The sequence below is a fragment of the Hyperolius riggenbachi genome, chromosome 7 (assembly GCF_040937935.1).
Source record: "Hyperolius riggenbachi isolate aHypRig1 chromosome 7, aHypRig1.pri, whole genome shotgun sequence".
In the NCBI taxonomy this organism is placed as follows: Eukaryota; Metazoa; Chordata; class Amphibia; order Anura; family Hyperoliidae; genus Hyperolius; species Hyperolius riggenbachi.
Window position 1 is genome coordinate 282,769,533 of NC_090652.1, and position 12,931 is coordinate 282,782,463.

Below are 12,931 nucleotides of genomic sequence, written 5' to 3' on the forward strand. Positions count from 1 at the left end.
TATTACGCAGCGCTGTACAGTATATATATATATATCTTGTCACTAACTGTCCCTCAAAGGAGCTCACAATCTAATCCCTACCATTGCCATATGTCTATATTATGTAGTGTAAGTACTGTAGTCTAGGGCCAATTTTTAGGGGAGCCAATTAACTTATCTATATGTTTTTGGAATGTGGAAGGAAACCGGAGTGCCCAGAGGAAACCCACGCAGACACGGAGAGAACATACAAACTCTTTGCAGATAGTGTCCTGGCTGGGATTCGAACCAGGGACCCAGCGCTGCAAGGCGAGAGAGCTAACCACTACGCCACCGTGCTGCCCTATTATTATTATTATTTTTTTTATTTATATAGCGCCAACATCTTCCGTAGCACTGTACATAGTACAAACAAATAATGGGGAACAAACATACATAAGAAATACAAGACACTGTACAGTCATGACATTGAATAGAATTAAAAATACAAATACATACTGTACATAGTTGATGTGTAGTTGGTACATGTACATATGTTAAAATTACAGCAGTATGAGAAACACTAGGAGGAGGTCCCTGCCCTTGCGAGCTTACATGTCTTGTTTTCATTGCTGTTGAAAACAGGTCTCTTAAGCGGGCCACTAATGGTCTATTTTTTAGCAAAGAATCATTAGGGTGGCCATTAACGATATGATTCTTCATACGATCGATTCTTTGATACAATTGTAGTATCAATGAAATCAGTTAAATTTCAAATTGATTCCATTAATCTTATTTACTGTATATGCTAGCCACAGCCGATCAAAAAAGTCCCAGAACCACAGCCAGCTAATGGGTACCATACCAGCCTCTTAGTGATTGGCTAAACGGTTGGCAGGTGTGAATAAGTAGAATGTTTAGGTCTGATTGGAGTTGTTGAAGCTGAGAACAAGCCTAATAAGGAAAGAGTATCATTGAAAAGAGCTGTGGCAAAATTTCGCATCCAAATTTGCAATTACGCATCGTAATCGTAATGCGAAATTTCAGAAAAAAATCGCAATGAATTTCATATGAAATAGTAGTATATCATTATTTCGCTTAATTTTTCACGTAATTTTCACGAAGTTTGGTGTAATGTTGTGTCGTCTTTGGCAGTTAATAACAAAACTCCCATACATGCTATTGCTACCAAAATTGCTACATATATTAAGGAGAACAGTGGGTACAGTTCAAAAACATTTTTTTTTCAAAAAGATGTAGTTTTTGAGAAAATCGTTTTCAAAAATTCAAAGAAAAATGTTTTTTAAACTTAAATTTTTTAAAAGTTAAAAACTATTTTTCTTTGCAATTTTGAAATTGATATTTAAAAAAAAAAACTACAAGGACTTTTTGGAAAATTCTTTTTTTTTTTTTGTCTCATACATAATGTTCTCCTTAACATATGTAGCGATTTTGGTAGCAATAGCATGTATGGGGGCTTTGCTATTAACTACTAAAGTCGGCATGAAATTACGTGAAAATTACATTAAAGGGGAACTGAAGAGAGAGGTATATGGAGGCTGCCATGTTTATTTCTTTTTAAGCAATACCAGTTGCCTGGCAGCCCTGCTGGTCTATTTCTCTGCAGTAGTATCTGAATAACACCAGAAACAAGCATGCAGCTAGTCTTGTCAGATCTGACTTTAAAGTCTGAAACACCTGATCTGCTTGTTCAGGGGCTATGGCTAATAGTATTAGAGGCAGAGGATCAGCAGGGCTGCCAGGCAACTGGTATTGCTTAAAGTGAACCTTAAGTCAGAAAAAAAAAATGAGTTTTACTCACCTGGGGCTTCTATCAGCCACCTGCAGCAGTCCTGTGCCCTCGCAACCACTCACTAATCCTCTGGTCCCCCGCTGCCAGCTAGTTTAGTTTTTGCCGACAGGCCCTTCAGGACTGGCCACGCGTAGCTTTTTCCGCATTCCCGACTGTAATTAGCGCTATTGCGGGCCGCAATGCGTACAAAAATAAGCGTTGCCGCATATCTATGCGTTCGTAATGCGGCAACGCGTATTTTTGTACGCGTTGCGGTCCGCAATAGCACTAATTACAGTCGGGAATGCGGAAAAAGCTACGCTTGGCCAGTTCTGACGGGCCTGTCGGCAAAAACGAAACTAGCTGGCAGCAGGGGACCAGAGGATTAGTGAGTGGCTGCGAGGGCACAGGACTGCTGCAGGGGGCTGGTAGAAGCCCCAGGTGAGTAAAACTCATTTTTATTTTCTGGCTTAATTGTCTCTTTAAAAGGAAATAAACATGGCAGCCTCCATATACCTCTCTTTTCAGTCCCCCTTTAAATTTTTTTGCAAAATTACGAATGACTATGCAAAATCAATTTAATTTACAGAGCATAATTACATATAGGCGTAATTGCAAAAATGTACACAAAATGTGGCATAATCGTAATTTGCCCATTACGATCATCACTAGTAAAGAGTCTTGGACAGAAAGCACTGGACCAAGGGCAGAGCCTTGCGGAACACCTACAGAGATAAATGATTAAGAAGATGAAGTGCCATTAAATAAATCTGTGAAAGTTGCAAAGTAAATCATAATAGTCCAGTACCCTGACTGAGTGAAGAGTGGGTAGGTAGCAGTAATATAGGTCAAGTCATGGAGAAATAAAGGAGTTCTTTGGTGTTGTTTAAAAAACTAAATCTGACACTTACCTGGTGCTTCTATCTGCCCCCTGCAGCTGTAATGTCCCGCACCGTCCTCCTCCGATGCTCCGTTCCCCGCCGCCGGTCCCGTCCTAAATACGCAACTAATTACACTACGGCTGCGCACGTGCTCGCTGCCAGGCGCAGTACAAGAACACTTCGGACTGGGCCTGCACAGTAAGCTCCTGATGATGCACGTGGGAGCGAGCAGTATTCGTCTATTTAGACGAATATTAGACCGGGACCGGCGGCGGGGAACCGAGGATCGGAGGAGGACGGCGTGGGACATTACAGCTGCAGGGGCAGACAGAACGGAAGCCCCAGGTAAGTGTTGGATTTTGTCTTTTTAGAACCTGCACAGAACCTCTTTAAGGAGAATAACTAAGGAGATGCTGCCTTGCAACTTGGCACCTTTGATGGTTACTGGTCACTTTATTGACTTGAGGACATATTCTGTGTAAAGGGGTAGAAACAAGAATGAAGTGGGTAAAGAGGTCAAGAACATTATAAAAGAAAAAAATATATACCGGTATATAATGAGGCGCTAGACAGAGATAGTAAACCATTATTCCCTTAAATAACCCTGAAATCAGAAAAAAAGTGGAAAAATGAAAAGACAAAAAATAGATTTGTTTTCACGTAAAGTCCACAACAGAGTATACGTACAAAAAGATACCATTATGCACGATCAAATAATACAACAAAGCAAGTAAAATGAAAGACTTACCCCCTGACTTCCTTAGCTCACTTTTCTTTTCTTTGGAGTCAGCAACATGGTGTAACAGTTCGGAACTCGCTGATTTACGCACACTAAAGCTCAATGATGGATTCGGGTGCCAGCCCTCCTAAAATATACATTATGTAAGATGTTATTAGTAAGCAGTGAAGACCTTTACCATCATGTTCTTACTAGCCTATGTAATTAGTTCTCCTTAGACCCAGTTTCTGACGGGGCGAAAACAGTTCTATTTTACTTATGTGGGGCTTCTTTCAGTCTTACAGGCAGGGGCATAGCTACAGGGGAGCAGCTCCTGCGACCGCAGGGGGACCCAGTGGTGTAAGGGGGGCCCAACTACTACTTCACTTCCTCCAATAAGGGGTCCATCCTTCAGATCAGGTGCTTTTGTGGCTACACTTGTTATGGGTGTAAAGATCATGATATCCCCACTTGTTTTATGACTCTTGCAAGATGCCCCCCCCCCAGGCTGCAAGGGTTACAAGGGTAGGCTATGAAAAGGGTGGCAACATTGGGGGGCCCCATCACAGTTTTGCTGCGGGGCCCCCGGATTTTAGTTACACCCCTGCTTACAGGTCCCTCTGTTTCCTCCTGGTCCCGTCTATCGTGCTTCTCTGAAACCTTGCCAACTGGACTTGTCACAGACTCCAGCTCATGCTCTCGATTGAGGCATGCAGCCCAGCCAAAACATGTGGCGGGAGGAAACTGAGAAACCTGTAAAGCTACGGGGGCTGATAGAAGCCCAAGGTAAGTAAAATAGAACTTGTTGCACCTCATCTCAGGTTTACTTTAAACATTTTAAAAGAATTTCAACACATCCCAAATCAGTAACCATTTTAGCATTTAGGACGTAGCTCCTACGGCCAAATACGCATGCTGGATGTAGGAGCTATATCCATGAAAAAACGGAGCCACGAGGGTTCGCAGGGTGCCCGTTAGCCCGGAGATCGATGAATGGGAATGTAGTTCCCATTCATTGATCTAAGTCTCCGTTAGAACGATCCCTGGCTTCTATGGGGAAGCCGCAATCGTTCTGTGACACATCCCCTCTTCACTTCCTGTAAGTACGCTTGCAGGAGGCCAAAAAAATAAAAATAAAAAATTAACTGTGGCCATCTTGTGGCCAAATAGTAAAACTACATCTAGATACATTTTTTTTTAAATGAATAGACGTTTTTACATTTAAAATTAACTGTTTCTCTTCCACACACCCAAAAATACTCAAATAACATTTTTAATAAAAAAATAAATAAATAAATAAATCATTACCTAAGGGTCTGCACTTTTTTAATATGCATGTGAAGATGCTATATTACTCATATTTTTTTAAATTATAAGCTTGTAAATAGTAATGGATGCAAAACTGAAAAAATGCACTTTTATTTCCAAATAAAATACTGGCGCCACACATTGTGATAGGGACATAATTTAAATGGTGTAATGACCGGGACAAATGGTCAAATAAAATATGTGGATTTTAATTATGGTAGCATATATTAGTTTAAAGCTATAATGGCCAAAAACTGACAAATAGTGATTTTTTTCAATTTTTTTCTGATTATTCCCGTTAAAATGCATTTAGAATAAAATAATTCTTAGCAAAATGTACCACCCAAAGAAAGCCTGGTTGGTGGTGGAAAAAACAAGATGTAGATCATTTTATTGTGATAAGCAATGATAAAGTTATTGGCAAATGAATGGGAGGTGAACATTGCTTGAATGCATAAGGTGAAAAAACACTAAAGGCTGAAGTGATTACTGGACCACTTTCACAAAAAAAGTTAACTTTAAATACATATTTAAATATACATAGAGGGCATGCATTTGTCTAAGAAGAATGCACTGTATATTACGTTTTTACTATGTCACTTACACTTACTGCAAGTTTTACCTGACAGCTGTGAACCTTTTGCTGGCAGGTTTTAAATTAGTTCATCTTCTCATGGGGGCATCTCAGGACTTCCATTATTTTCAACAGCACTCCCTGAACAGCATGGGCACATCCTAGCTGCCAGAATAGTGGCATACAATTAGGCAGGCTGGCTGACATCCTTATATAGCTCCTTTCTAGGGAATGGTTTTGAAAAAAAAACTTTAGGAATCCCCGATGAGGTGTTCAACTAATCCAAAACTTGTCAGTTAGAGGTTTAGAGCTGTCACATTATTAATTCCTGCTGTAAGTGACAGCTACATAGTAAAAAACTAATTCACAGTACATTTTACCCTGGTCTGGGACGCGTCAAATTTGTATACACTTGCATTTTGCAGTTTTGTAGTTTTTCGTGATAGTAGTCCTTTAAAACAACTTTTTTGAATGGCACTTTTTAAATCTATACATTTTCCCCAAAAAATTACAAAAATACATTTTAAGTACTATTTTATGAAACTATATCTCCAGCAAGGATAATTTTTACTTTTAGTTTCTGTTACTTCTCTGTTATTTATTTCCAGGAGTTTTCGCCAGCAGATTAAAGTGTGGCTAAAGTGACATGATGAGATAAACATAAGCACATATAGTACTAGTCCTCGTTTTCTATGCAAATGAGCATACCAAGCAGCTTGTTGCATTCAGCCCCATGTCCAGAAAAGTAAATAGAAGGTAAAACCCTTTCATCTTGCTGAGAAAAAAGACAGCTGATATAATTTGAGTGCTGATAAATTTCAAGAGTCCTTACTTTTGTTTATTTTGCAACTGATTAAAGCAGATTATAGAATTCATTCTTAAAAATGAAGCCCTTAAACTAAAAATAAAAATGTGAGATTCTGTCCTATGCTACAAATGTTCTATTTACCATTAGTAAAACAAATACAATTAATGATCTCATAATAAGTCCCTTGGAGGAACCAGAAATGTAATAGAACACTGAAAATGGATTAAAAAGAGGCAAGTGGTGGAGCTTACCTCCAAAGAAGACACACTCATATATGGCGTTAGTTTATTAAAGGACGACTATGAACAAAATCATAAAATCTAAAATACATATAAGCACATACAAATAAGAAGTATGTTTCTTCCAGAGTAAAATGAGCCATACATTACGTATCTCTCATATTGCTTACAGTAGGAAGTGTAAATCTAACAACAAAAAAAGTGTGCAGCGAGCAAGGGGGCAGGCCAGCATCTTTGTATAAATCCTTTTCAGGGAGTGTCTTTATAAATAATAAAGGCTACGCTAAGAATCCCCCATGAAGAGTTGGACTAGTCCAAAACCTGTTGATTTCTACTACCTAATGTAAGTGACAGCAACACAGGAAAAAGGTAGTGTATTGCTCATTTTACTCTGGAAGAAACGTACTTCTTATTTTAAATGTTACCATTTTTCATGATAGTGGGTCCTTCAACCATTTTAGCCTTTTGGGCGTTACTGTCACGTCCAAAAGGCTGCTGCGCCCCCACATTAGTCCGGAGATCAATGAATGGGAAGATAGTTCCCATTCATTGATCTAAGTCCCTGGTAGAAAGACCGACAGCTTCTTATGAGAAGCCGCGGTCTTTCTGAAACCAAAAAATAAATAAAAAATCACATCCTCCTTTTACGTCCTGTAAGCGAGAGTGCTCGCTTAGGCCCCGTTCACACTTGCGGTTTTGCAAAAACCGCACCGGATGTCCGGACCGCACCGGATCCGGATCGGACCTGAACCGTACGGTTCCTGTCCGGATCCGGTCCGGATCCGGTCCGGTTGCATACGGTTTCCGTGCGGTATGAACACGGTTGCGGTCCGGATCCGGATTCTTAAAGAGATAACAACCTGTATAAATACCTGGGGTTCTGGGAGGTCAGCAGAAGCTCTGGGGTCATTGTTGGAGACAGCTGGACGTGTGGAGACCATCCTTGGATACAGAGACAGCAGTTGGGACCATGGATCCAGTCATTTTTTACGCTTATTACCTGGGAATTCTCTCCTTCCTGTTGTTTACCTACTACTATGTGGGGAGAAGGCGTGCTCCTCGCAGGAGATGGTGGGTGCACCCTCTACTAGCCAGGAGGCAGAGGAAGGGAGAGTTCCAGGCCCTCTACCGGGACCTCAGACGACACCCACAGAAGTTCTACAGCTACACTCGGATGTCTATTCCACTGTAAGTGTATAGGCCTAAATACACCAACCCCCACCATTCCTAAACACCCCACCCTCACCCCCACAACACCTCATCCCTGTATACCTAGCTAAACACACCACCCTGACCCCCACACCCCTGTATACCTAGCTATACACTACACCCCCACCCTCCACAACACTCCCAAACCTCTGTAAACACACCTCCCCCATCCTCCACCCAACACCTTGTCCCACAACATACTTTACAGCTTCTTCCTTTACATCTCCTGACAGGTTTGATACCCTTTTGGAGATGGTGAAGGATGACCTTAGGAAGAAGGATACCACGTTCAGGAGAGCAGTCACACCACAAGAACAACTACTCATCACACTGAGGTATGTAAAAACAAATTTTTTTATTGCAAAAACAACCACTTTCCAACATGGAAACATTCTTCCAACATGGAAGACAAAAAATTAACATATCTATGGTATAGCCCGGTCAGTTTTAAGGAACACCAACCACCAACTTTGTGCTGGAAGAGTTGTAGGGCATAGCTGCCCAAGTGTCTTTCGGGGACACCAGGCCCTAAAATTGAAGTGCTTCAAAAACCTAACCACTGGCACATGACCCTCTGAGCCATGGATGAAGGACACAGGGCAGTGAAAAGGCTAGGCCTCTCACCGACCAGTCAAGGTGTCCTTCATCCATGGCTCCAAGGGTCTTGTGCAAGTGGTTAGGAACAAGAACAAAGTGAGGAGCAAGAGGAACCGATGGCAGAGGTGCATGACTACAGGTGCAGTGCAACAGGCACAAGGTTGTGACCCAGGTAGTGTCTTTCGGGGACACCAGGCCCTAAAGTTGAAGTGCTTCAAAAACCTAACCACTGGCACAGGACCCTCTGAGCCATGGATGAAGGACACAGGGCAGTGAAAAGGCTAGGCCTCTCACCGACCAGTCAAGGTGTCCTTCATCCATGGCTCCAAGGGTCTTGTGCAAGTGGTTAGGAATAAGAACAAAGTGAGGAGCAAGAGGAACCGATGGCAGAGGTGCATGACTACAGGTGCAGTGCAACAGGCACAAGGTTGTGACCCAGGTAGTGTCTTTCGGGGACACCAGGCCCTAAAGTTGAAGTGCTTCAAAAACCTAACCACTGGCACATGACCCTCTGAGCCATGGATGAAGGACACAGGGCAGTGAAAAGGCTAGGCCTCTCACCGACCAGTCAAGGTGTCCTTCATCCATGGCTCCAAGGGTCTTGTGCAAGTGGTTAGGAACAAGAACAAAGTGAGGAGCAAGAGGAACCGATGGCAGAGGTGCATGACTACAGGTGCAGTGCAACAGGCACAAGGTTGTGACCCAGGTAGTGTCTTTCGGGGACACTAGGCCCTAAAATTGAAGTGCTTCAAAAACCTAACCACTGGCACATGACCCTCTGAGCCATGGATGAAGGACACAGGGCAGTGAAAAGGCTAGGCCTCTCACCGACCAGTGAAGGTGTCCTTCACCCATGGCTCCAAGGGTCTTGTGCAAGTGATTAGGATCAACAAAGTAAGGAACAAGAGGAATCAAAGGCACAGGTGCAGGACTACAGGTGCTGTGCAACAGGCACAAGGTTGTGACCCAGGTAGTGTCTTTCGGGGACACCAGGCCCTAAAGTTCAAGTCCAGCAAAACCAAAAGTTAAAAAGCCCTGTGATGGTATCCTTCCTCCGAGGATCGGAGGTATTCAGAGGAGCATGTCCAGGAACAATTTGACTTTTTTTTTCAAATTGTATCGGCACCACTACTAGAAAAGGTGGGAGTTGCTGCCTGGAAATCTGGACTCTCTTGGGTGCTGGTCGTGGATGAGCTGGACCCTGACAGCGGTGGCCCATATTGACTGCCTCTGTAGCCGGTGTACATCTGTGATGATTGCCAGGTGGGCACCGCTGTTGGTTGTGGGGGTCTAAAAATTGGTGGTTGCAATAATGGCGTGTCCATGTGCTGTTTAATCACCTCCAGCAAATTGGAATGGCACGCCATCAGGTTTTGGGAAGGCACCTTTTCTAGATATGGTATTAGAGACATCACAGTGTGAAAACACGGGTGTGCCTGCAATTTCAGTAGTTCCTTGCTTTGTTGATGCATTTGCTGCATCATGTTCTGCAGCTGGCCCACCGACTGATGATGCTGCGCACGCAGTTGGTCGATTTCTCCTCTGTGCATCTCATGCATCATTTTAAGCTCGTCCCTGTAGTGCCCATGTACAGCGTCGAGCTCACATTGCAGTGTAGTGATGTGGGACTTGTACTGCTCCATGATATGGCCCCTGTCCTCATCTTGCAACTGCCGGATTATGAGAGTTTGGTGGCTCTGAAGAATCCCGAGAAGTCCGGAGACAGCCCCGGACATCTCGGACTCTGTCTCTCTCCTTGTTGGGGGGAGGGTACCTCGACGCCTCACTGGTGTGGTGGTCCTCACTGGTGGTGTGGCAGCATCTTCCCGTCCTCTGGCCTGTGTCGGGGTTGCCCTGCGCGCTGGTTGTGCTGCAGTCTCTCGGTGCTCCTCACTTTGTTCTTGTTCCCCTGGAGCTTCCATAGCGGTCGATTGTGGAGGTTCAGCTTCTTCCACACTCGGTCCTGCAACCTCAACATCCAAGCTCTCTTCTGCCAAGTCATCATCAAAGGACGGAGTTGTGATTAAGGACTCCCTTCTCCTACTCCTCGCCTCGGGGCAATAGGTTACATCGGCGACGTCATCATCCACCAAGCTCTCCTCACTGCTGAACCGTGCCTCCTGGGTCGGTTCCTCTTGCTCCAAATTGTCTTCAGTCCTGTAGATAAAAAAAATATTTATTGGTGTGCCAAACAGCATGTGGCGTCAATTCACAGAGCTAGCAAACACTAGCAATCACTTTATCACCCGTTTCTACCCAACATTTGATAAAGCTTGTGAGAAAAGTTCGCTAGCCATGGGAATTGAGGCCATAGCAATACATGGCCGAAGTCATGGTAAATGAGCTCTCAGTTCCTGCCCACAGTAGTGGTACTTACAGTCTAGGTTCCAGGCTTGCATTGATGAAAGACAATTGCTTGGCAAATTGGTAGTCTTTTTGTCGCCTTCCCCCGCCACTGCCACTTCGTTCGGCAAGTTTTTTCTTCCGTAGCCATTTCACATATGCATCCCGTATATTCCGCCACCTTGTCTTGTACCTTTCTCCTGTAACGACATGAAAATTTGATTTCGATTATTTCTCTTGTAGGTACATCGCAACTGGACAAACATATACATCGCTACATGTCACATTTCGTATTGGGAAGAGCACGGTGGCAGGCATCGTCGTGAGGACTTCGAGGATCCTTTGGACGCGACTGAGGGCCAGATACATGCCTGTGCCGGACACCACGAAATGGGAGGAGATCGCCCAGGGCTTCTGGACCGAGTGCAAGTTTCCTAATTGTGTTGGCGCACTGGATGGGAAACACATCCGGATTCAGAAACCCGTGGGGAGTGGCAGCCATTATTTCAACTATAAAAAATACTTCAGCATTGTTCTAATGGCAGTGGCAGATGCGGACTACAAGTTTGTGTACGTGGACGTGGGGTCGTACGGTAGTTCCAATGACTCTGGAATTTTCCAGCGTACGACCCTTTGCCGGCTGATGGAGGAAGGCAGACTGCGTCTCCCCCGTGACAGACCCTGGCCTGGGACAAGGGCACCGGCCTACCCCTATGTGTTTGTGGCCTTCGCCCTGTCCGACCATGTAATGCGTCCGTACCCAGACAGGGGACTTGATGCCAGCCAGCTACACTTCAATGCTCGGTTGAGCCGTGCAAGGAGAATGGTGGAGTGCACATTTGGGATCCTGGTGTCAAAGTGGAGGGTGTTCCACACGCCCATGCTGCTGAAACCGGGCAACGCAGTTGTCGTGGTGAAGGCAGCATGCATCCTCCACAACTTTGTGCGGCAGGAGGAAAGAGAGACTCCGGAACCCCCGAATGTGCTTCCACTAATGCCCCTGCGGAGGTATGCAACCAGGCCAAGGGTAGTGTCACTGCGGAACAGGGACCAACTGAGACTTTATTTTACCACACCACCTGGACGAGGGTGAATGTTTGGTTTTTAATATGTTTTGTTGAAATGTGTTTATTTTGGAGTTTCAAGTTTGAGTGAATTTAAATGTATTAATTTTTTACAATAAATTGATGTATAATAATTGGTCATTGTGTATGTTATATGTGCACAGGTGGGGTACATCGCAGGTGGGTGGGATACATCACAGGTGGGTGGGATACAGCACAGGTGGGTGGGATACAGCACAGGTGGGTGGGATACAGCACAGGTGGGTGGGATACAGCACAGGTGGGGTACAGGTGGGTGGGATACATCACAGGTGGGGTAGAGGTGGGTGGGATACATCACAGGTGGGGTACTGGTGGGTGGGATACATCACAGGTGGGGTAGAGGTGGGTGGGATACATCACAGGTGGGGTAGAGGTGGGTGGGATACATCACAGGTGGGGTACTGGTGGGTGGGATACAGCACAGGTGGGGTACAGGTGGGTGGGATACATCACAGGTGGGGTAGAGGTGGGTGGGATACATCACAGGTGGGGTACTGGTGGGTGGGATACATCACAGGTGGGGTAGAGGTGGGTGGGATACATCACAGGTGGGGTACTGGTGGGTGGGATACAGCACAGGTGGGGTACAGGTGGGTGTGATACAGCACAGGTGGGGTACAGGTGGGTGGGATACATCACAGGTGGGGTAGAGGTGGGTGGGATACATCACAGGTGGGGTAGAGGTGGGTGGGATACATCACAGGTGGGGTAGAGGTGGGTGGGATACATCACAGGTGGGGTACTGGTGGGTGGGATACATCACAGGTGGGGTACTGGTGGGTGGGATACATCACAGGTGGGGTACTGGTGGGTGGGATACATCACAGGTGGGGTACTGGTGGGTGGGATACATCACAGGTGGGATACATCACAGGTGGGGTACAGGTGGGTGTGATACATCACAGGTGGGTGGGATACAGCACAGGTGGGGTACAGGTGGGTGGGATACATCACAGGTGGGGTACTGGTGGGTGGGATACATCACAGGTGGGTGGGATACATCACAGGTGGGGTACAGGTGGGTGGGATACATCACAGGTGGGATACATCACAGGTGGGGTAGAGGTGGGTGGGATACAGCACAGGTGGGTGGGATACATCACAGGTGGGTGGGATACATCACAGGTGGGTGGGATACAGCACAGGTGGGTGGGATACAGCACAGGTGGGGTACAGGTGGGTGGGATACATCACAGGTGGGTGGGATACAGCACAGGTGGGGTACAGGTGGGTGGGGAACAGGTGGGTGGGCAACACGTGGGTGACACAAATCCATAGCAAAAGTTGAATACATCACAAGCTTAAACCACAAGCCCCCCCAAAAAACTTCTAGTCAACATACCCTCTGTGCCTTGCTGTCTCTTGCTCAAGTTCTCAAAGTCCTCCACATACAGCTTG

General features: G+C 45.2%; 1 protein-coding gene across 2 annotated transcripts in view; it reads right to left on the reverse strand.

The window, feature by feature from the left end:
* ARHGAP15 (Rho GTPase activating protein 15) overlaps positions 1-12,931 on the reverse strand; it is an 862,741-nt gene that overhangs the window by 361,025 nt on the left and 488,785 nt on the right. For both annotated transcript variants that reach the window (XM_068245872.1, XM_068245871.1), the window contains one exon: positions 3,380-3,497. In XM_068245872.1, coding sequence (XP_068101973.1) covers positions 3,380-3,497 — 118 coding nt within the window. The remainder of the gene's footprint in view (positions 1-3,379; positions 3,498-12,931) is intronic.